Below are 24,588 nucleotides of genomic sequence, written 5' to 3' on the forward strand. Positions count from 1 at the left end.
TGTTGTGAAAATCTGACGGTGGGAGATAGGAATCTAGGAAAACGCCCGCTGGCTGACAAGTGTGGACGGTAGATGTGAGTCGATTAAAAATATTGTGAGCGTGCCCGCTGAACTGCAACGTGCAACAACACACGCACCTGTAAGGGTCTAAAATAGCTCCAACTAAACTACTCGACAAGTCTTTTAGAAGTTAATTTTGGATTGTCAGTTTTAAAAGGATAGAGGTGGATAAACAAACAAGTCATGAGTGCCAGTAGCTATAAGTTGTTTTTTGTCGCCAACTGAATCGTAAATAAAGCGTATGGACATAGTTACTTTAAAAAAGTATGCAATTAGTTTGGTATTTAAAGCAAAAACATAATTGAATTTTAAAAACACATTTTAAAATGCCAAATGACAACAAAATTAATGTAAAACTTCGATCCCAAGGATTGAATATCATATGATATGCTCGCAAGAGATCTCCCTCAGGTACGATCAAGTACCATCCCGAAAAAAACGCATCCCGAATTTTTGTAACAGAAACTTTTAAAGATGCCGTTTAGATACATGTGGTTGAATTGATTCACTTTTAGATCCCGTACTAACTACAAAACTTTTTGCGTACCTAAAACGTCTGTGAGCAGAAGAGAAACGATCTCAAATGTTCAATTTTAGTCAAATCCGGGACCATTTTAAATGAATCATGCAGAAAATACCTATTGTTAATTTAGAATGCAAAATAATCAAAACAAACTTCGAAATCGGATTATATCTCTTACGAAATTCTAAGAAATGCCTTTTGTCATAGGGAGTTTACATATGGCTCATTGTGTTGCTTCTTTGTCACAGTTTCAGTCTATTCCAGCAAATTTCTATTTTTATGTCTCCCGTTTTGATGACTGACGGTCACAGTTATTCGAACACAACTAGTTTACTGTAAATCACTGTTTCGCGTAAAGATGTGTTTAGCAAATTTTCCAACCATAAAAGTCACTGCTTTTGAATGTCTAAAAAGCATGAAAGCTGATATACATCATGGGCGGAACCTGCTTTACCGCTAAGGCCAAAAAACACAACTATTTACGTCCTGCCAATTACATTGACAGACTAAACACAAAAAGAACATCCAACAAATACAGCAAGGTGTACTTGCTATTATTACAATGCATGACAGACCTTTGTATCGTTTGCCCAATTCATAAACTAAAAAGACTGACTAATTATATTGATTCTCTTTGATGTATTCCTCCGGATTTTAATTACTTCGCTCCAATGACAAACAAAGAGAACGGAAGAAAGCCTGAACATGATGGATGAAACCAAAAATTTGCATGCGTAATAATACAGTAGTAGGCCCTAACTACACAACGGAAACATGTGGTAAATATTTGCATCTTACTATTTAGATCAGTGGTTCTTAACCTTTTTTCCTTGCTGCACCCCTTTCAAATCACCAACCAATTTTCGCACCCCCTTACAAATCACTAACCAATTTTCGCTCCCCCTTCTGTAATTGCTTAAATAGAATTGACCTAACCAACCTTAATGATTCAGCACCCCCGCACCCCCTAGGAACAGTTCTGGCACCCCTTGGGGGTGCGTGCACCCCAGGTTAAGAACCCCTGATTTAGATAATCATCGTGTGCTCTCAAAAAACGAGGATGTTAAATTACGTACTAAGGCCTAAGGGTATTAGTTATAAAATATGTTTAGCTCAGAAAGATAAGTGTGCTTAGCTGAGTAAGTATAAACTACTAATAACAACTTTATTATTGTGTGCTAAATACCGTATGAAAATAGTTATAGATAGAGCATTGAGGTTGGATATTTTTCGACGTTTTTTCTCATTTAAAATTCGAAACAAGGCCACAAAAAGGTCTTACCTTTGACTAAACTTGCAGAAAATTTAAAAGTACTTAATATGCCGGAAGTCAACGAGAGCAAATTCATATGAACGCCGGTAATTAAAGTTAACCGCTGTTTTGATGATCTATTGATAAACGTAACCATCTTCAACAACAGGAAACGAACGAGTCAAAAACCACAAAGGTCGTTAATGTGTTTTTTCCTAGGCCAGGAGGTCAATCACGGTATCTGAACCTGGAGCTGTCGCCGTGGTAATCCGTAACGCACGCGAAAGATGGCAAGATAGCAGCGCTATTTTTTCGTTTGCCGCCATGCACCAAACCTCACGACATGAGTTCGACAAGAAACAATTTACTCCCAAGAATAGTTGCGGGTTGCAGTGATAGTGAGCACCAAAACATAGCAACACTGTTTATCAATTAAGGCTCTGGAACAACTCAAAAGTCCTTGCGACTTTTTACTTTCTCCTTCTCGTTCCATACAATGCGTGATACCAACTTGTGTTTGTGAAAACGCCCGTTGGTCTACCAATGCTTTTAGGGACAGTAAATCACCCGCAACAGTCTGTGGAGAAATGCGGGCGAAGAAAACATTTTGTCCTTTTGCAATTCCCAGAATGTTACATTCCTAACAAAGCTGCAACGGGGAATGGCGATAAAGCATGCGAAGAGGCCACTTTAGGAATAGGAACTCTTCCTGGTTGTATCATTCTGTGCGCATAATTAGATTTGCAGAGGTCGTTGCCTTCACTTTGTCAACGCTCAGTCGCTGGAATTGTTTATGGAGATACGCGTTGCAAATGCTGCTATGTTATTCCAAAGACCCTGTCAACACCTAAAGCATACGGTCGGTCTAGTATATACCACTACAGCAAGCAGTGTTGAACGTGATTTTCGACTTATGACCTCATACATTGCGCAAACAACTACTATGTACTGATAACCACTAAACCACTGAGCGTCATTGATTCAAACAAACCCCTCTGCGAAACTATCGTCATTACGAGCAATAAACACTACCTTAAAGTTCACCTGTTTAGAGACAGCGGTGGCTGCGGACAGGCTTCGGCCGTGCATTGCAGACGGGTCCAATGAGGGTCATCAGGTCTGAAAAACAAAAAAAAGCGTGAATATATTGTACTGGAAGTAATAAAAATCTGTACCGCACACATACCAACAGTACAATTAGTCGGAAGTAGAACAAGTTCGGGATAAATAAGCAAGCACGGCTCAAAAATAGGTAAAATGCTCGGTTTATGTACGATATGAATACAAAACCATACGTCTAAGTAAGATAAGGGAATGACCTAGAAGTTGTAATAGCGAACTGGGGTCGCTTGCATCGCACAAGTTTAATCCAAACCCACAACGTCTGCGTCATATTGTTCAAACATTTCGCGGAATTGAGTTACGATTTGTGTAAGCTGCAAATTTGACTCTTCCGTAATAAAAGAAAAGGGGACAAAGCCGCAAGACCCTGGGGGGTCAATTGTAAAACTTAATAGCGTTAAACATTAACGCCCTTGACATACAGGAAATTCGCAGCTAAGATGTGATTGGAATCCAGTAAATGCGTATTGTGTCAAGGGATTATCGTATAATTCCTAATTGCGTCCAGCAAGCCAAATGTCAAAAGGGAGAGACATCTATATCATTGAGTGGGATTAAACGCCTTTGATCAGCTAATTGCGACGGGTCGTGCGTGCTTTGGTGATGCACACGAAACTATTGCGGTTAATATGATCAGTATATGAGTTCTGTGGAAAGCAAATCCACACGTTCTAAAGTGCTTGGGCAAAGCCACAGTTTGACGACCAAAAATTCTGCATAAAAGGTTCAAGGTTTTCGTCCAGCAGTCTAGCTAAATACCATGTCGACATTGGAAAGGCATAGAAACAAAACAAACTTAACTCAACTCAATATACACCTATACATCGAAAACTGTTAGCGTAAATATTTTTGCAATTTTTCGACAACCTATCAGTCAAAAATAAACCAGTCTACAAAGGTGATCCATTTTAGGTTTTAAACTTGAATGTGGAACACTTACACAGAAATGAATTTAATATTTACCGAATAAAAAGTGGCTGCATGAAAAAACTACACACATTACCTCATCACCGTTAATTTTTTTCAATCGAAATATAAAAGCGAAAAAATTCGGACGTACAGAAATTACAGAAGGACGTACAGAATTCGCGAGCCAGACGATTCAATCGTCCCTTTTTCAGGTCGTCCAACGGGAAAGAAAAAAAGCATTAGTGCGTTGCTTCGACAGACCTCATACAAATAGGCTTACTTCAGTTGAGCTGAGCCAGAATGCCGGTGAACCTCAGTGACAGTCATTGGTTGCTCTTTGGATTTAGCTTGGAGTTGCTAATGTCAAACTCGGCAATTGTTGAATATGTGTAGTTCACGGTGTTATACCCTTGTACCTTTAACAGGGTTTAAGGTTTGGAGTACATTTGAAAGTTACTTTGAAACGTGTGGTTACCGCACTCTTGCGTTATTACGGTTTTGTTTGAGCAACAGACGTTTACGTGACTTTTCTACTTCAAATATCAACTGGATGTTATGTCTCTACGCCATGATTCGAATTCGGAACGCGGCGTTTTCAGCCCCGAGCGATGAAAGATGCAGCGCAGAATGGTGACGCGGTCAAAGCTTTTAGATGCAAAGGGCCGTAAAAAACGGTGTGAAATTTGTCTATTGTCGGAAATAGTGAGTTCAGAAAACATTTCAGAAATAGAAGCCGGAGTCGTTTAGGGGTTAAGGAAATGTGCCGACAAGGCTTGTCGTGCCGCGGGCGGTCGTGCAGGGTTTGACGGTCGCATCGAAAGCCGACAGTAGTGTTTGCACAACGCTGGAACTCCTGAACATCGTGTCGGTGCGCTAAAAGCTACGAAGTTCGGTGAGTCGTATCGGTAAATATGATTGACATATGCCCTAATGTTGATATCGGCGAGTGCCCAGTCACTGCGTCTATGATTGCTGCGGTGGCGATTGTTTGCAGTAGTAAAAACTCGTGCGATGAAACAGCGTTTTGGGGCCAACGTTGGGGTGGATCGTGGCGCTTTCATGTTACCGCGTTTGTCGTTTCAGTGCAGAGCGTCCAGGCCACCGCGGTATGTTTATTTACGCCGGCCGCAGCGAAAGTAAGCAACAACAATCGAAGACTGCCACGCGTAAAAGTCGCTGCGGAAATTAGCCGGCGCGCTCGAGAAAAAATACAGGTCGCAGCCAAAAACCTCACAGGCGCATTACGTAAGGGCTAAGTATAGCGGCGCTCGACCGAGCACAAAAAGTCGCGGGTCATGGCCAGCCTGTTTTATCTGCCACAAATGGGTCGCGGCAACAAGGCAGGCTGAACGGTGCGGTCGGCTTCAATCCGCTTCGCTGCTTATTACACAACTTTCTTATCAAAAAGGCAGGCGCGTTTATTTAAATCCAGCACACGCTGGGTGACGTGTATGAGGTAATGTTTACTGTTTATTAAACGCACAGTCAAGTTCGCACACACGCGCAGGGACGCAAAGATTCAGTGCGCAAAAACGGCCATTCCAGCGGCTCTGCATAACAAGAAAACTGAAGAACGTTTGTTGAAAAGTCGCCGCTTCAGGTGGGAGGGCGCTATCAAAAGTCGCATCTCGATTTTAGCGTCCGGCGCCTCAACGCCAAGGGCGTCTAAGAGATCGCAGCGCGTTTTGTCGCTGAATCTCTCGTGTTTGTGTACCAAACAACGGCTCACGCAAGCCAGTTCGTTCTGCGACCGGATTTACTGATCGAGGCGCCGCTTCCGCGAGATACAAATAATCGCGATCATAAGCTGCCCGCGAGATAGATAAGCGTTGCAAATCTAGAAGATGTTTTCGTTGCAGCGCGCCTCAGTGCAAAGGTAGCCTTCTGACTCACTGGCATCGTAAATTAATTTATCCTCGCGTGTTTGCTTGTGTTTGGATAAACAGCCCCCGCGAGCTGAAGCAATGGTGGCCGCCCGGAAACGAAAACAATACGTCATTGTCCAGGGTAATGATTTTACTTCGTGTTATAGGCGACATTGTCCCGACTGTGCTGTTCTCAGACGCCGACGGTATCGCTTTTTTGTCTCACGAAATTAATTGGACACGGCAACTTTGCGATATTCTCGCATTGAGTCATCCGCCCCGATGCCTTTGTCGAAGGCCGCGGATTGCGTTACGGAAGCAACACGCCATCGCGCAAACAGCTCGACACTGCATTGTCTTGTGCCGTAATGGCTCGTTGCGAATACATAGCTCGAATTCACAGGTGTCAAAATTAATTACATAAAACAGCGCAGCGATGATGTACCAATATCGGGTTCCAAATTGTACACGACGAAAGTTTTGTGTAACCGTGACGTCACAGGCTCCAGAGGCCTACCGGGGGCGACTGGAGGGTGTTGAGTTCTGCCGCCAGAGGCATGTTCGTCGTGTTGACGGTAGTTTGCAAGGGCGCGCACTTTACGCTCAGTTTGTGTGTGTTTTGTTCCCGTCCCATGCCACCCTGTGCGCCGGGTGAGAGTCAAAACACGAAAGTGCTCCTGACGCCGCAGGAACGCTATGGACCAGCGGTCTGTGACTGCAACAAACAAACTCTTGGGGACCAGAAATTGTCTGTGATGCGAAGTTTTCGTGGAAATGATTGACCAAGTGAAATTTGGCGTAAATTGCCAGCTGCGCATAAGTGCCAGGCTTTATCACCCGGCTGGTGTACACAGTAAAAGTTTGCCAAACGCGGCAGACGCTTTGAAATCGATAGTTAACTTTCGTCTCGGCGCGACACAATACGCAGTCCTATCGGATCTCACCATTAATCAATTGGACCACGGCAATGTGTAGGGTATCAGGTGGCGCTGTGCTGAAAGAAGCTTGTTTTGTAATCGCGCCCTTTACAAGTCGCTGTTTCAGTAATCTGTTTGCGCCAAACAGGGCGGGTGGGCGAAGCGGAAACCACGATTACTTAGCCAAAGCTGTGATGGTCACAATTTAGCCGAAAGTTTAATCATCGTCTCAACGTCAGTTATTATCACAAAGTAATTTAGGTTCGAATGTCAGAAACTGGCCACAATATGAATTAGCAACAAATGTGCTCGGAAGATTTAGCCGGAGGTAGCGAGCATCCAGTCAGGGCGACGAGGAGTCTCCAAGGGGTCATTGTGTTCAAAATAGCGGGTATAAAGTCGTCACGAGAGCCGGCGTCAGGCTATTAACCAAACAAGTTTACCAGGCGAAATCGGACGCGCAACGAGAAGTCCACACACGGCCGATTAGGTTTGTTGCCATTACGCATTGTTAATTTCAACGATTAAGTTTCCTTTTCTTTCCGAAACAACAACTCATACGAAGACGTCTGGCGGGCGACAGGAACAATTATTGCCTGCCTTCGTCCGGTCCTTAAAACACCCAGCTTTATTTACGAGCGACAGAATTTGCCGCCACTGTCGTCGCTCGCCTTAAGTGGCTTAGTGTAAACTTTATTTTGACGCTTTGAAGCTATGAATGGACTTGGCCTTTGAGCCAAAACCGTACAATATTTTGATTGGTTTAAGACGCTTTTCATGTGGATCCCTTGATTAAATCGTGCCCTCACGCGCCAGCGAGTTTATCTTGTGGATGAAAATAGTTCGCTTTATTTTCTCAGCAACAGACGGAACAATGGTACAAAAAGCGAAATGCGTCACTGTGTCTTATGTCATTGGCAAATGCGTGCCGAACCTGTACCATTGTCCATCATATAACTGTATATTGTTATTCACAGGCTTAAAAACGACAATATAGCCTTCATAGCAAATATTACTAGCGAAATTGCATCACTGTTGAATGAGATTGGACAAAAATTGATGACCCGTGAAGAAGACTCGCCAACGTTGATGTGCGAACAGTAAAGTCAACTTTCTTTTAACTACTTATTTATTCCTACAAATTCTTTTCATCATGTGCACTTTATCCTCAATTTGTACGACCTGTATTATTATCCTATGTGCGGCCACGACGCTAGCCGTCAAACCGCTTCGTGTTGACGTCAAAGCTAACAGGGAAAAGCGTAATGCCGTTGATGTTGAGATCGTCACCCCGGTGCGCATGCAAGAAGACCTTTTGCAAATCGCAAACACGCATTTCCGCGCAAGAAGATCAGTTGTGTCGGAAGAGGATCTGTCAAAAGAATTCAGCAACCCAACGTACAAGATCCACGCGTTTGGGGAGGACCTCATGGTGCGTCTCGTTCCCGACGACATTCTCGTTGCCCCAACATTCACCACCACATACGCGTGGAAGAACACATCGTCCCCGCGATCCTTGGATCATTCTTCGCAGCCCCAACTACGTAAATGCTTCTACAAGGGTACGGTACTCGGCAAGCCCGGTTCCCAAGCCGTTATGAGCATTTGTGACTCCCTTACCGGATCGATTACCACTGGCGAATACCAGTACACGGTCAGGTCCGCGGAAGCCACAAGCACTGAAGACCTGAAGCCTCATACTATCGAAAGGCGAAGCTTGTCTCGTGAACACAAACATGGAGCTCAATGCGGTGTAAAAGACTCAAAGCATCAGCCCCAGTACCAGGAGACATTCCTCCACAGTCCAATGGAAGAGGTTGTTAACACGGTGGGTTAAAGAAATCTTGTAATGTTTGTTGCAATTAAACAAGGCTTAACAAATGTTTGAACATTGTAGGTTGTGAAACAAGTAAAGCGATCGGTCAGCAGAGAATCTCCTGAGCAAAACATCATTGACTTCGAAAACTCAATGGGAGAGGAAAAGTCGCGACGGAAGCGCGATGTCTTTGAATCCCGCCAGCACTACATCGAAACCCTGGTGGTTGCCGATGCAACTATGGCGCGAGAGCACGGAGATGACCTGGAACATTATATTCTCAGCATCATGATGGTGGCAAACCGTGTTTTTTCACACCCCAGCTTGGGCAGCGCCATCGCCCTTAGCGTTGTAAAGGTAAGTTTCAAACTGCCTCACGCGAACGATAAGGTAATACATTTTGTACTTGAACATTGTGTATGTGGACAGATTATGGTCGTAGAAGATGAGCGCGAAGGTCCGGATGTCAGCACCAACGCTGCTGCCACCCTTCGTCAATTCTGCACATGGCAAAAGCGACACAACACTCCCGATGACAGCCATCCCGATCACGCAGACTTGGCCATCTTGCTGACGCGCAAGAACCTGTGTGGAGACTCATGCGACACGCTAGGTGAGCATACACGACAAGGTTATGTCGCCTTGTTAGGTATAGCGTCTGCCCGAACTTTGTTGTTTACTTAAACAATCCGGTCGCGGTGCCTTTGCGACTTGTTGAAAGTGGAACACTGCCCGTGTAAGCCTTCTGCACGCTTGGCCAATCAACTCCTTAGCCCTGTGCAAACGAACGCGCACCGCAAACGCCCCACGTATCCTGCTAGGGTTTGCCAAACTTTACCGGTTTAGTGCTGCTTTTACGGTAAATGATCAAAGGCTTTAGATACTCAATGCCCACGGCTTGCACAAAATAATAGTGAATCACTGGGCTACAGCGATTATGCGCCACATTTCTCCTGTTAACCACTAACTAACAGGCAAGCTAATTCTTGTTTTCTTTGCGCGTGAATTCCAATCGTCCCCCGACGCGGGTTTTACTGACAGGAACAAGTTACTTGACGTCATAGAGGCTGTTATGACTTGATAAACGCTTGACAGGCGACCGCCAGCAGCGAACTCTACCCTAAATGGTTCAGTTTGGGTAGCCCCAAATTCTTTAGGCCGTTGTAAGCATCTCTTGTAACGCACAGTTAGCTTGTAACTATCTGGAGTTTTGGCATAATTGTTGTGACCCAACTTCTACCCCAATGTTCAATCCGGGCTTGTTGGGTACGGCGTAACGCGGTTCGTTTAATCTCTGCAAACAATAGGGTCCATTCTTCAGGACCCGGGTCCGCGACCTGTCTTTGCTTTGCTCAGTTGCACTCTTGCGCGGCGCGTTGATGCACCCCCGGGACCAGGCGGTTAGTGTTGCATCTAAATAAGTCTTGCTAAACGATGAATCACGCCCCGTTCCTTCCGAGGTTTCTGCATGCATCGTAAGCAGAGGACGTTCGGCAAAATGTCAGCGCCTCGGCTAAGTCAATCAAACTCAGCCCCCTTTCGCGGTTAAAACATGCCTGATTGCCACAAAGTCGAAAGCAAAACGGGGCGCCAACACTTGAAAGGCAGCGAGCGTCAATTTGCAACCAACTAGGCCCTTTGAAGGTCGCGAAGGCCACGTTAAGACACTGCCGAATGTAGCCTTTGAACAAACGGTTTCGCCGTAACCTTCTATTGCGCGGGATTTTCGACCCGTGGTAAACGGCGCCTTGGTGTTGATAACTCGATATTAGTGCGCGATGATATGCGACAGCTTTTCTGGTTGATATAGCGCGACCTTCAAATAAGCACCTTGGCGTCAAAACGCTTTGCCGTCCAGTGTTTGTCTTCATTCCAGGTTCTTTTACGTAATGTTACTTTTGTGCGTTTTCGACTTGGATAATATTTGCTTTCTGGTTTCTCATGACGTTACAACACGCCGTTGCCAAGGTGCTTATTTTGTGTCGACCACTTTTGATGTAAAACAGCTAGGGATACTCTTGTCTATGTAGTGTTTACGTAGTGACCAGGTGGTCGCGTAAGGAAGACAACGATTTGTTGCAGCTGTCAGGATTAGGCGCTGGCACACGCAACTCAATGGCCCGAGGTACTATTTCCGACCTGCGACCGATTAAAGCTACCAACGTCCTTGATAACTGCTCTTACGCTTCGATGCCGGTTAATCGCACTCGTATTTGATGCGCAACGACGAGGAAAATCCGCAACTTTACAGGAAGGGCCATAAAAGATGCGTCTCCTCCTTGTCGCTGGACTCTTTCCTGAGATCAAGCACAAGCGGACGCACCGGGCCAAAACACACCACAGATTAAGAGCGTGGCCCTATAAGCGACAACCCTGCGTAACGTCTTTGATGTAGGTCAATAGTCCTAGTTAGTAATGGGTTAGGTGGGGCAAGTGCCCTTCACTCGTCAGTGATGCGATTGCGCCGTCGGAAGTTTACGCGCGTGTCGTATGTGGTCGATGACATCACAGCTGGGCTTAGTGTGTTTAAAGTCGCTTTAAGATTCGGTCCCTGGTTCAAAAGCTAATTAGCGTCGTAGCGACATCGGACCTTCAAATCGACGGCACTTGCAGCGCCCAAAATAGCTCGCCGGGGTCTTATCGGGCACACTTATCGCAAACTGAGCCATGCGCTTAGAGCGCTGGCAAATAAATAGGCACATCCTCAGGACCTCAAAAGATGATTTCAGTCCTATTTTTATCAGCATGCTGTCGACAAAGGTCATTGACAGGAAACGTTTGCGATGTACCATATGTTGCGAAGTGCCAATTAACACCACCGCTGCGTCTTCGTGAAATGAATGGGTGAACCTCAAGAGTTACAATTAACTGCTACAGTAAAGCAGTAGTTGAGATTTCAATTGGTTGTTTGATCTAATCCATCTTGACTTGCACGAAAGCGGTTTACGTCAAACTGATTGTTAACGCAAAAGCTCTCTCGATGATGTTAACCCATTAAAAATAGAGAATGAAGTCAACAGGGGTCGTTAACCTCGCAAAAACAAGTCTCAATTTCGTCTGCTAGATGATTCATGCGACGCCGTGTTTCAGGCAAAACACTGCAGTAATTGCTGGTGGCGCTACGTCATAATATAAGTGTTTACCTGAACCGGGTACAAGGAAATAAAATGGTACCGTAGGTAAAGTTACATGTTACAAAACGGCAATTCGACTGAGTGGGTACGGAAGTGCGGCGGTCTGTGTAGTGTGGAACCCCCAGCTCAACCATTACCGGCGAAGGAAACGTCACATGCTTCACGACGTGAATCGAAGCGATCATTTCTATGTCCGGCGTCGAAAAATGACCCAGGGCGCGATTTTTAGCCCCATGACATCATCGTTCTTGCGGGTTCAACCTTACAGCGATGAATCAAGTTTTTTACCCGTTGGTGAAAAACAGAAAATTCTAACATCAGGCGCCCATGCGTGTTCAGATGGGATTAAGTGCACAGCAAACGAGCCTTAAAAGCTCGTTTAGGTACAAACATTACGTGCGGTGTGCCCCAAGGCGCTTATCCAAAAGCCAAAGAAATGCGCAACCGACCGCAAAAAGTGATAACTTCGCTCGTAACTTAACCACATTCCCGCAGTAATTCCTTAAGTTTAACAAGAAAGTAACTAAAAATCATGAAACAAAGGCGCGATCCTAGCTAATGAAACTGACTACACAAACAGAACTGACATCTTCCAATGCCAAACGGATTACAAGCCAAGTAATCGAACCTCGGCAAGCTTAGTTCACCGCAAAACCCTGGTAAACGAATCAGAGTGGAACCAAAATGCTATTTTTACCCACGAGGGGTGATCAAATTTAAACTTGCAAGCATATCATAAGTAGGGCTTTCGGCCAGCCACTAAAAACTTGAACCAAATTATACGGTTGGGCTTGAGGAGTTGGGGCTCAAACCGAGGCCTCAACGGCTGCGACAAGTGTTTCTCTTTTAACTCGCAGACTTGGCGAAGAACAATCGCTTCTTTGTGCTGCCGTGTGGTACAATAATGCGCGCAATGCGATAATGCTGCCGCAGAAACAGTCGGGTGTGCCGCCTAAACCGTTGGTAGTTAAACACCGAGAAAGCAATTGTATCCCAAACATTTCTAGGGTTGTAATGCCCACATCTTTAACGGTTATCCGCTATTTGCATTTCAGGTATGGCAGAGGTCGGTACTATGTGTTCGGGGCTTCACAGCTGCGCTATAGTCGAAGACGATGGCTTGTCAGCAGCCTACACCGTTGCACATGAGGTAATATTCATATCAAACGAGCATCTGACAGCATTGAATTAGCATCTAACTTATTAACTATCTTAGGTCGGACACGTGTTAAACATGATGCACGACGACAACGGTTTGTGTCAAGCAAACTTTGATATTGACCCCAAAACACACGTGATGAGCGCAACGATGGACCGTGTCGATCGTGATCAGCCCTGGAGCTTGTGCTCTCGTCAAGCAGTCCTGGATTACCTGCAGGAAGGCCGAGGCAATTGTTTGTTGGATAGACCATCCCAACCTAAGGTACATATACAGGGTCATAGATGATAGGCGATTAGGGTTTGCAATGAGCCGTGCAAGATCACGATGACTGAACTGGATAGGGCTTCGCGCCACACCGCAACTTTCAACGAAAAGAGATAGGGAAAAAGTGATTGACGTCACAACATGTTTGTGATTCGCTTATCGGGGCCAAACCAGTCAGTTGCCACAACAGTTTGGGAAGTGTGAAAAATAAACCCTCCTTGAGCGTGATTGATGGCTATCGGGTTCGCTGCTGCATAATACATCAGTGTGATTTGACTAAGATTAACTCTGATGCCAAAGATGCGATTGGCCAATCAGGATCGTTTCCGGATCGCATGAAAAACACCCGCACAATAGGAGCTATTGTCTTGCGGTAACCTCTTCGCGATAACCTTTCTGTGTATTACGACCAAGGCTAATTGCGAGGCACATCCGCACAACGCATGACTTGTTCCGTGCGGTTTAATTCAGAGGAAGTCGTCGCCGATTTTGGTGAGCGTAATTATCGCATCGCTTTTAATTCCCATGAACGGAGCGCGATTGGAGGCTTAACCGGCAATTGTTTTGTCGCAACGAGACGCACTGTCTGCCTGGGTTACCATAGTTATGCCTTCAACAGGCATGGTTATGCCAACGCGGGTACACAAGAAGATAAGGCTGCTACAGTTCTAACCTTTCACATTTTGTGACGCACATTGAAAAGTGGGACAAAGTTAGCGACACAAAAATGGTACCAGAGGCTTTTACTGCATGTTTGACCAATCTTAAGCAACGAGTAGTAATTTAAAAAGCAGGTTAATGATCGACCCAAAATCCAACGCGCCGCCTTTTCGCTTTGTTACGACATAGACGCGTGCGAATCAACCAGCGTTACACTGGCACTTTGGGACAAATCTAAAGTTTTTTTCACATTTCCATAAGGTTAACGAGCCGATCTCTGTTTGCCCGCAGGTCTACCCACGCGAGTTGCCTGGACAGATGTACGACGTCAATGCACAGTGCGAAATGGCGTTTGGCGAAGGAGCAGTGGCATGTCCGTACATGAACGAATGTGGGCGCCTATGGTGTCAACTGCCCAGCGGAACGTAAGTAGCTGTTGTCAGTTTTGGACCAGCTTACGCAAACGTGACATTTTTCTAACCTGTACTATGATTGTAACTACAGGCGAACAAACAAATGCCACACAAGGAATTATCCGCGTGCAGATGGGACGCCCTGTGCGCCAGGAAGACACTGTTTGCAAGGACAGTGCCTACACAAAACGGCTCCAATGCAACCTATCGACGGTCAGTGGGGCTCATGGAGCTCATATGGAACATGCTCAAGGTAAGCATTCGCATCTTAAGCATATCACAAGCTAGTGAAGATTTTGATTTTTAATTTCACCTGGTTGATTAGGACGTGCAGTGGTGGCATCCAGATGTCAAGCAGACAATGCAACAATCCCAGTCCCCAGCACGGAGGCCAATACTGCATGGGCGACCGACTTCGTTTCAACAGTTGTAATAACCGCAAGTGCCCGAAGGTGAATGGCAAGGAACCAGGCGATTTCCGCAGTGAACAATGCGCTTCCTACAACGGACAACATATTCCATTGCTGGGACCACGCAACAACTACTCATGGATACCAAAATACGTGGATGTTCACCAACGAGACCGTTGCAAGCTAATCTGCCAGTCAGTGCAAACTGGTGCCTACATCACTTTGGCCGACCGCGTGGTCGACGGCACGAGGTAAGAGCACTGCTCAAGTTTGTTTTGCGCAGGGTGGGAAGGTGTTGTCTGTTTGCATAGCCGTGACTTTGTGCCTCTCTGTTCACAGATGCGGTCCCGATACGGCGGACGTGTGCGTTCACGGCCAGTGCATGCCTGCAGGCTGCGACGGTGTGCTCAACTCTAAAGCCAAATTCAACAAGTGCGGCGTGTGCAACGGCGACAAGTCGACCTGCAAACGCGTTCGAGGTAAGTGTCCTATAAAATTGATATCACTTCTGATGCGACCGATTTCTCCCACGACGATATCTTGCGTTGAGGCTGTGGGTGTCCTGTTGCCGCGTGTGTAGCTGAAGTGGGGCCGCACGCCGCTGCCGTCTATCTGACCGAATAAGGGGACGGGACGAGGCAACCGCTAACTCCGTCGCGTTTGTGGCATTTCTTTCGCTCTGCGCCGAAAAAAAAACGTACGCACGATCCGGAACGACCTTAGCAATGCTCGTGCAGAAATTAAAGCACCCTAAAACGGTTACTAAAGTGATACGAATGCCGACTTCAGACCCCATGGCAGTCAGCAATCGTGTGTACTATTCAACAAAGCCGCTGTTTTGACAACAAAAGACAGGCGAGCGTTGAGAAAGCCAGATATGTCACCGTCTCGCTAAACGGAGTGACAAACGGCCTAAGGATTTGCCGCAGTTTGGCAACGTCAAGTGACAGGCCGCATTTGGAATAGCGATGTCTATGAGCAATTGACAGTCCGTGAAAGCAGCAACGCTAAGTAATCCATTTCACCTTGGTGGCCAACCAATGGCGCAGTTGGTTTCCCGAATGCGCCCAATGATAATCAACAGTCGAGACCGGGTTGGGTTTTGGCTGCAGCAAGACAACACCCACAAACCGCATTTTGTTTACACATGAAAGTCACGCTTGACCCCGATTGGCGTAGACATCAATTTTTCCACCTCATGTTTATCCACATACCGCGGGGCGAGTTATATATAGATCGCGCAGTGGGTTCTCATAAACTCGCCAAATCTGAGTTGTCACAACGGCGCATTACAAACCGGAAAACAAGTAGTTACAACGAAGGCAAGGCAACCTGAACGGATTTAGCATTCAAACCTCGGTCGCGTAATTAGAACGGTCAAAATGGCGAGGACGGGTCACTGAAACCCGCCTTAACCTCTACACTGACCCGTAGCAGAATTGCGAGCTGACCACAGTTTGCTCATGGGATAAACAGCGCTTTCTGGGTGGCGCCTGTCGTATAACCGACGAAGATCGGCACTTCAGCCGTTAGCTCTTTTAGTTACCTCCTTCTTCGCATAGTTTTGTATCGCATCATTCTTCATGTGATGTAGTGAACAAGGAATTAGAAGCCAAACCCGTTCGTGACATTTCGGGGCGTAATTTAACGTGTTAGGCAAATTGTTACCGGACTCACCCTATATTTTCATACAAGCGCTTTACGCTTCATTTGCTTTCCAGGTAAATACAACCGACGCAGCCCCGGGTACAATGACGTCATCACACTGCCTGTCGGCGCCGCCAACATCAAGATCACGCAGAAAGGTTATCGTAAGAACATCTACGATGGCAACTACCTTGCCCTACAAAACAGCAGAGGAGAATACATCCTCAATGGAGCGCTTACGTTGATCACCATTGCCAAGGACATTGAAGTTAACGGTAAGAATTGTTAACAAGTTGTACAGTAAACAGCTTTTTCGTGAAAATGGTCTTAAACATGCATGTTTTGTTATTATACAGGATCAGTCATTCAATACAGCGGCGTAAGCAAAGTGACTGAGCGCATTCACACCACTATGCCCTTGAAGGAGGCCATCAAGCTTCAAGTACTTAGCCTTGGTATTCGTGGATCAGATATCGCACCGCCAAGCATCAGATACCGATATTACATCTCGGTTCCGCGCCGTGCAGCAGCCAGACGAACAGGGGTACGTGATATTGAAATAGGATGTGTATTTACTTCGATAAAACATTTGACTCAATTTAAACTTTAAGTTTTTTCGTTCAGGTCAAGCCCACGGTATTGCAACGATCGACCGTTTCACACAAAGTCAAAACTACCAAGGCTTCACGCAAACACCAACCTAGATGGGTTGCTGGCCGATGGAAGAAATGCCGATCCCAAGGCAAACAACAGTGCGGATCTGGTTGGAAAACAAGAATTGTTTCCTGCAAAATCGGAAAACGCGTCACAACTGGGTAAGTTTAAACTATATTTTTGAAACTGACCAAAATTATAGACTGGTTTTGTTTCCGCTTAATTTTACAAGACAGATACCTTATAAACAAAGTGGGATGAAAGGAAAAACGATACATTTGAACACCATTAAATGCGTATTAGCCCTTGTCGTTCAAAAAGTTTCGGAAATTAAAACCACTAACGAGTTTAAATGGCGCGTGCACTTCGCTTAAACATGGCCCGCAGTGTTATATCCAACGTGTCAGGAGTATCACAAAAACACGCTTCGGGTCACCACTTCACTTTCTGCGAGAACCTGCGATTAAGTTTTTGCCTCAATTGCGTTGCCCCAAGGTCATTAGTTTCAAGTGTATCATTGTGCTCGCTTAGCAACCGATGTGTGGGAATGGGAGGCTGAAAAGATATCGTTTTCTTGTTGTGCATTGTGGTTACAACCCTCTCACGCGCCACGCGCAGGTCGATTGAAGCTGTTTACGAACAAGTAGAAAGACACAGTTGGTGATGAACAGATGAGTCGCCCCCTAATACCGGTGACTTAATTGCTTCAGCTCGCTACAATAAAAGAACGTGCGCGGTAACGCGGCTGTAAAGTCGAGACGCAAAAAACATGAAAAAGAAGTAACTTAATCGACAATGGGTTTTGTGAAATGTTTGACTCCCAGAGCCTCACCAACAATGCCAGCAAGGGTAGGCGATAGTTCGAACCATGTTCTCACCGCATGTTATTGGCCAGGGTGACATGTTTTGCGCTCCCACACCAAGCATCAATTCGCGGTTGATCTAAAGCGGCCCGACATGCGCTTAGCGACTTAAGGCCAGAGAAACGTCGACTGATCTGTTTGTGGTTAAATCAACCTCCGGTCGCGTAATAATAACAGCAATGCGGTCTTGGTGGCAATCCGGCCGGAAGTTTTCGAAGGTCGTTATTTGATTTACTCGTCATATTTATGTCACTGTTGACAGTTACAAAATAACATCGGCTTCACCAGGACATTTCAATTGCTTTGCCTCGCGATCTCTAGATACCTGGTTAATACGTAACCAGTGGCGCCCAGGGACTGTCTGGTTTTCTAATTGGGGCTTTGAATGCGGCAAGGCGCAAGAGATGTGCGTAATTGACATTTAAAACCAGCGTCCGCTACCGTTGCAAAACAAACCACTACACAGCAACTGAGTGCGCTTGGATGAAAAATGGAGGATAACTTTTCCCACACATATCGTTCAATTTAAAACATACGGGCGTGTGAATATTTCAGATATCACACCAGTCATCAAGTTGAACGTAAAAATTATGCGACCGCAGTACCGTCAAGAAAACTAGCACACCCTCCTTGCGCACCGGTGGCCCGACCACAAACAGCCCCTTTTCAGAGTTTTGTTGAATGTGTGGTTTGCGAACTTTGCACGTATGAAAAAACTAACCAGTATCTATCTTAATTTCCAGGTGCAACCCAGACATCAAACCCTACGACACCTTGCCTTGTTTCATCAAAGCTTGTCCCACAGTGCAGCCTCGACGCCGATTTCCGACTCAAGACAGCCAGCCAACTATCGTGAACCGCTACAACTACGCCTTCTGGAACGCCGGGTCATGGGGCCCTTGCTCAGCGTCATGTGGGCTTGGCACCAAAATGCGCATTGTCAAATGTCAGATAAGATCAGGCCGTTTGGTCGCTAACTCAAAATGCGATGCCGGTCGTCGACCATCCGAGCGCCACGGCTGCAAGCTGCGAGAGTGTCCGTAAGGACGAATGAGGGAACAATCCGGAAAGGATATCTAAGTAAAGGAAAATGAGTTGAGCATTGGCTCAGTGCTGCTAGAAACAGCGGAGAAAGCGGCATCAGAAGGAGGGAAAGAACTCATGCGTGTGGTGCATGTCACATCCACGTACACTGTAGAAAGTTAGTTGGCTATCGAGGGCCGGTGTTAAAATGTCTACTTGCCCTGCACTGTTAAAGCACTGTGTCTGTTTTTTCTTTCTGTTATTTGTTTCGTATTTATTCGCGTGTAGATTCGTGTGCTAACGACGCGACTTTACGCTAGTGCACGCCTTCATTGCAACCCACATAATTTATGCTTTTTCGAACATGTTCCTTATGTACAATTTCTTTTATTCTCCTCTCCACTTGCCCATGTCCTAAACGGTATTCTTTTGTCACGGTAGAAAGCCTCCAGCCAAACTTTTTGTTTTGCGTCACGCAAATTCCTACAGTAGACCCTTGGTCTATTCAGAAAAAAACGTTCGAACCCAAAACCAAACACGTTACAATTTTTCGACAAGTGGACATTATTTCAACTGGATTTTCATGTTTTTAATTGCGCCAACAAGCGCTGCAAGCAGACTAGTGTGTTCGTGTGTGTTAAAAAACTGTTTTTAACCGTACTATATTTTTAGCGCGCTCCTCATTCTTAAGGTGCTACATATAACCTCGAAATGCCGTTTACTTCTTCAACACAAAAACGAACAGTCTTCTTACTAACGGCGCCATACCCTTAAACGTCGTGCGTCCAATTAGGCAAAATTGCCTATGTACTTATCCTTTAGTAAATATATACATGTTTAGGTCCTACGAAACTATACTATTCAGTTGTTGGACTGTAAATCGCCTATTCGTGCCTATTTAGTTTTGTTTTGCCTTTGTCATGCGTGAACTTGTGCCCTTTTTTATTTATAACGAAGAAAATATTTTCATACAACTTTCATACAAAACAACTCCAATAAAAAGTTGAAACAAAAACGTTTTTCTTGAAAAAATACAAGTAGTAGTTGAGCCCAGAGCCAGTTATGTAAGGGTAGGATTAGCGAGCTTGTTTTGCACGGAGCGCTGAGCAACAGAAATGCGAAAAGTTCTTTATCTTGAGACCCCAGGCCTAATTACTTGAGAAGCAACGTTTGTTTATATTTTCGTTGGCCCAAATAGTCGACGCCCGGTGAGAGTGTTTCACGGGCGAAGCACTGGAACTCCAGTGTTTTCAGCCGCGCTAACAAGTCAAGGGCACGAACTTTTCAATCTCGCCCTAATGTCAACAACTCAGTACACAAATCTACAGTCACAGCTGAGCTTGAGTATAATGTATGGCGTGTCACAAAGGTTCAATAGCAAACAGAAATATCATGTGTTAGCAAGTCAGCGTTTACGATATTATGCATCGCTTATATACTACGGTTCCTGGCGAAGTCCTCAACTCCAAAACCATTAGGCTACCCCAAGCACTCAAATTTTCGCCGAAGCGACGCACAACAAATTTTCGTAATGGTTTGCTGTAAAAGCTTGGCTAATGCGACTTGAATGAGCGCGGTAAAATGTTATTGTTTAGTGCCACGTTCCAGTATGTTCACACAAAACGCATTCCGTAACGAAGGAATGCCCTTTTTAACAAAAAAATTATAAATATTTTATTAATGCGCTTTTCCATCCCTGTTTTTGTTTAGTTCATTACGGGAAAAAGCTCTGGTATGAACACGCTAAAACGTTTCCTATCATTTAGTTTGTACAACAATGATTCGTGTAAAAATGCAATACTTAACATGCAAAGTTTCAACATGTTTTCCGTCATTTCTAATTTAGTAGTCAAGGTGAATTAAATAAATATCGCAACAAGTTATTTCTTCGCCATATTGCTTTAACCTTTCACGCGCTGAGAAATAACCACCAGAAGGTAATTCCATGAACACAAATCAATTTTAAACACTGATCGCGCTATCCAAAGAAGGTCAAATGTGTAATGGGGAATATGACATATAGTTAGGAATAAAATGTACATGCATTTAACGTGTATTTTTAGTGACTCTCGCTTCGTCCTGCGTCAACGGTGGTGTCGATTATTGTCTGCGCAAGATCCATCTGGCCTACGTGACGTCACGGCGCTTGGCCTCTCTCGCGACCCGCTCAAAAATAGAGACCCCCGCGCTATTGTAAAGTATGACGTATGGACTTCAGGGCGAAGGCAATAAATGTTCGGGGTCAGGGTTTGAATGAAACGCGCCAGCAGGAGAGAACAATTGAGGCTTTGGGTGACGGTGAGACAAAGAGCTTTGCGCCGAAACAAAGATTTATCCCTGATTTTAAAAATAGCGTTCAATCTATAGCGCCCTACATTACAAGTAAAGTGTTTTGAAATTGGTTAATCTCCAGTAAAGGAGTTGGTACTGAAACATAATTTGTTGTGCATGTACACTTGCTCCATCATTAATACAAATATACTGTCAACAAAGCATCGTTTGGGAATTACAGTTTCTGACATATTATTTGTAAACAAGCGGAATATTAGGAAAAATTTCCATTGGGGTGTACCCCAGTGCCTTAAACGGGATTAAGTAAATCAAACCGAGGCTATTGTTGATGTTGCCAACAACTGGCGAGGTTTAACAAGAATTATAAGGTAAACAATGAATCGCCTTTATGTGACTTACTCGAGGAACATTTGGCAAAACGAATGAAAACGCACAAAACAATTTCGACCCAACGACACATTTTATTTTGTATAAAGCACCCTATGCAACCTAGACCGTATCTACTACAGAATACTACAGATGTGCCAGTGGCCTTTTCACCGAAGTAGTTATATATATACATAGTAGGCATTTTTATAACCAGCCAAGTTCAAGACGCGTTTATTCTTTTGCAAATGTCAACAACTTCCTAGGTCTTGGCGTGAACAATCGCAGATCATTTAATGGCCCGCGAACACATGTTGTGCTGTCAATCAAAAAATCTCCCATGCAGAATGTACGATATGTCAAGGCGCTTGAACTTTCCCGTGCATGATCGTCGAGTTTTCCGGATCAGGACTCTTTTTCAGTGCCTATATAGATCTCGACTTTTTGATAGCGATCAACGAACCGCGCGCGTGCCTAATGAATGAGGCTGTGGCTGTCTGCCTAAATGAGCGAGATTACGAGTGTACACAAACAAACCAGGCCAGATTTGCAGGCGATCGCCCAGCACAAAGCGCTTATTGTCTGACCCTTTAATGCGGTAACGCTTCAGGGCGCCGCTCTGTTTCGTGGTCGTTGAAAGTATAATATATTACATAATGCACAAACAGTGCGATCCGCAATAAATGAATTTTCAACGTAAAAACCGTGAACAAAAGCAAACTGTTTACGTTGGTGGATGCAAAATTTCATCCGCAAAAATTGTGGTAGGAAGTTGGAAAACATTCAAACGCTATATTCCCGGTATTTGCCCAAATAAATAATTATTTTAGCGAAATAGATCTACGTATCGAACCTTGCCATTTTGACACGTTCATCAAACACGTATCGTAGGAATTTTCAATGGACTTTCAATAGGAGTGAGTAAAAATAAACACGAAGATATGATATAAGCGCATCATCATGTCACCAAGCAGGAAAAATGCGGCTGGTTAACCACGTTCTCGAGCGGATGTCAATCAGTAGTAACTCGTGAGAAAACAATGAGGTTCCAATCGGCACCAAGTCACAGATCAACTGTGACGTCAACAAATGGACCGAATTAAACGAAATCTTGCGACACGTCGAATCTCAAACCGCTGAAAGGTTGCGTAAAATCGTACTATTCAATGTGAAACAAAGCAGGCTGCTGGCAAACAGATGTCACTGGAAGAAGTTTCTCCACAAATGAGCTAGATTGGGCTGTTGGTAAAACGATTGGCGGAAGTCGTTTTGAAGGTTTATTGCGATCGTTTCTGTAACAGTGTGACAGACTGCTGACAAAAAGCTGGAGGCTCACAGGGTGACAGTGAATACAGTCGAGTAATGCATAAAAGCAAGGTATCAAATTTGACTTAACTAAAAAAAACGTGAATGATAACAACATGGCAATGTTACAAAGATTAATGAAGTCAGAAAAGCTGTTGCGCACCAACAATTAAAATGATAACGCTGAGAATGCAAATAAACACAAACGGTTAAGTTACCCTAAGTCTCTCATAAAAAGCACCATTTGAAAGACCCAAACCCGTTTTTCGACTTGCGCGAAAGTGAATGCTATTTAAAAGTTCAAACAATACAAACATGCAAGAAATAAAAAATAACGTTGTTTGTTCTTATTTTATATTTTCATGCTAATTCCAGCTTTGTTAAACTGTTTAAGCTTTTACCGGTAGATAGAAGGTATAGGAATCAGTGAAGTTCTCGTCCTAAAATACATTATAATAGTCGCTGCAGTCCTAGAGCGCCATCTAGCGCCAACATTGTAATCCTGTATCTTACAATTCATAATACTTGCAGATGAGCCAAATGCACAGACAACTGATTGAAACAGCCTCACAATCGATTGCAGTGACAAAATCGTGGCCACAACCAAGTTAGTAAAAATAAAACATAGACTTACCATTTAATAAATGCAGTTCATCCTTTTTTCCAAAGATAAATATCCCATTTTCTGTTGCATTATATACTACATACATTTTAAATGACAACATCAACAACCAGACCACTACAAACAATGATATGTTGAAATAACAATTAAAGGTGCTTAGCAACTGTGCAGTGATTGAAACTATCACATCAAAAACACAACATTCTTCACATTAAAACCACAAAACACTGCTCAAATGGTGCACAAAAAATGTTTAAAAACCCATTTCCTAATGACTCTTGAGTTTTGCACACCATTTCCACACATAAAAATAATTAGTATGGTGCTTATTTTAAAGATTTTCTGTTTCAAATGTGTGGCAAACAAAAAGCTGGCTACCTAAATTATAGCTGTTTTTACAAAATGTGCAAACAATAGATAGTACATAAAATTGCCAAAATCAGTCCAAAGTTGAATATTTCAAACCCTTTATTAAAAGTTACATATTCTTTATGTACAAAACTGTGATAATCAGCAGTACCTTACAAGGTTTATCATACTTTCATTTATGATTTGAGGCATTACAAAGTTGCTGTTTCAATTCAAATCCACCTATCATGCTTTTTGTGGTTATGTTGAGATCATTTTTTTTTAAATCTTGTATTGTCCAATTCATTTTTTTAAATCAGTGCCATAAGAGTCGACAAAAGTATTACTGATATTCAATAACTGATAGCCACCAAAACTTAAACCTCTGTGGACACATGACTTGGTTTTCACTTGTGTAGTGTCTCAGTTGTTTTAGCACAAAGCCAATTCATACCAAGATACCATCAAAATTTTGAAAACTAACCCATTGAATGAATGTCGCTAAATAGAACAGTGGTTCCCAACCTTTTTGTAGTCATGGACCCCTTTTATAAATTTTATAGGTCAGCAGACCCCCAACGCAATTTAGTCATGTTATGTTTTTTGTTTCCTGCATTATACATTATTATACTTTTGCTTATAAGGGCAGAATTTTCATCAACCTTCACAGTCCCCCAATCTCAATAAAGTTCTGTGCTGTAGCAGTCAATGCAACGGAGAGATAAATTTTCTGGTGTACAATACTTTAAACAAAGCACAATAAGTTCTATAGTTAATAAAGTATATCTAAACATGAAATAATCCAATTTAATGTAATATATTAGCCAAAATACAACATATATGAAAGTTTTAATTATAAATTGCTCTATACTAGATGGTAAAAAAGCTTACTTCTTCCTTATCATCACTCTATTTTTTTTGTTACAGTTATAACATTGAGACATTTGTGGTTATCTGGGTG

At 43.9% G+C, this 24,588-nt stretch overlaps 1 protein-coding gene and 1 long non-coding RNA gene across 2 annotated transcripts; one reads left to right on the plus strand and one right to left on the minus strand.

The window, feature by feature from the left end:
• Positions 1–1,763: 1,763 nt before the first annotated feature.
• LOC145203887 (uncharacterized) lies at positions 1,764–24,441 on the minus strand. The gene is made up of 3 exons (XR_013853412.1): positions 23,292–24,441; positions 2,880–2,954; positions 1,764–2,682 (listed from the first exon to the last, which is right to left on the minus strand). It is a non-coding gene; the product is annotated as an uncharacterized LOC145203887 (long non-coding RNA).
• LOC145227842 (A disintegrin and metalloproteinase with thrombospondin motifs 4-like) lies at positions 7,626–19,709 on the plus strand. Its single transcript, XM_080092768.1, has 13 exons — positions 7,626–8,476; positions 8,546–8,821; positions 8,894–9,077; positions 12,654–12,748; positions 12,815–13,021; positions 13,976–14,109; positions 14,189–14,350; positions 14,423–14,758; positions 14,847–14,986; positions 16,229–16,429; positions 16,511–16,698; positions 16,779–16,969; positions 18,415–19,709. Exons 1-13 carry the CDS (start codon positions 7,802–7,804, stop codon positions 18,713–18,715), a joined length of 3,090 nt encoding a protein of 1,029 aa, XP_079948894.1. The 5' UTR covers positions 7,626–7,801; the 3' UTR covers positions 18,716–19,709.
• Positions 24,442–24,588: the final 147 nt, after the last annotated feature.

The sequence above is a fragment of the Phallusia mammillata genome, chromosome 1 (genome assembly GCF_965637545.1).
Source record: "Phallusia mammillata chromosome 1, kaPhaMamm4.hap1.1, whole genome shotgun sequence".
NCBI lineage: Eukaryota > Metazoa > Chordata > Ascidiacea > Phlebobranchia > Ascidiidae > Phallusia > Phallusia mammillata.

Excerpts from the sequence above, each read along its gene's own strand:
- LOC145227842 (XM_080092768.1), top strand. The coding sequence starts at position 7,802 with ATGTGCACTTTATCCTCAATTTGTACGACCTGTATTATTATCCTATGT. Across the intron at positions 12,749-12,814 it reads CCTACACCGTTGCACATGAG|GTCGGACACGTGTTAAACAT; the intron begins GTAATATTCATA and ends TAACTATCTTAG. Across the intron at positions 16,430-16,510 it reads CAAGGACATTGAAGTTAACG|GATCAGTCATTCAATACAGC; the intron begins GTAAGAATTGTT and ends GTTATTATACAG.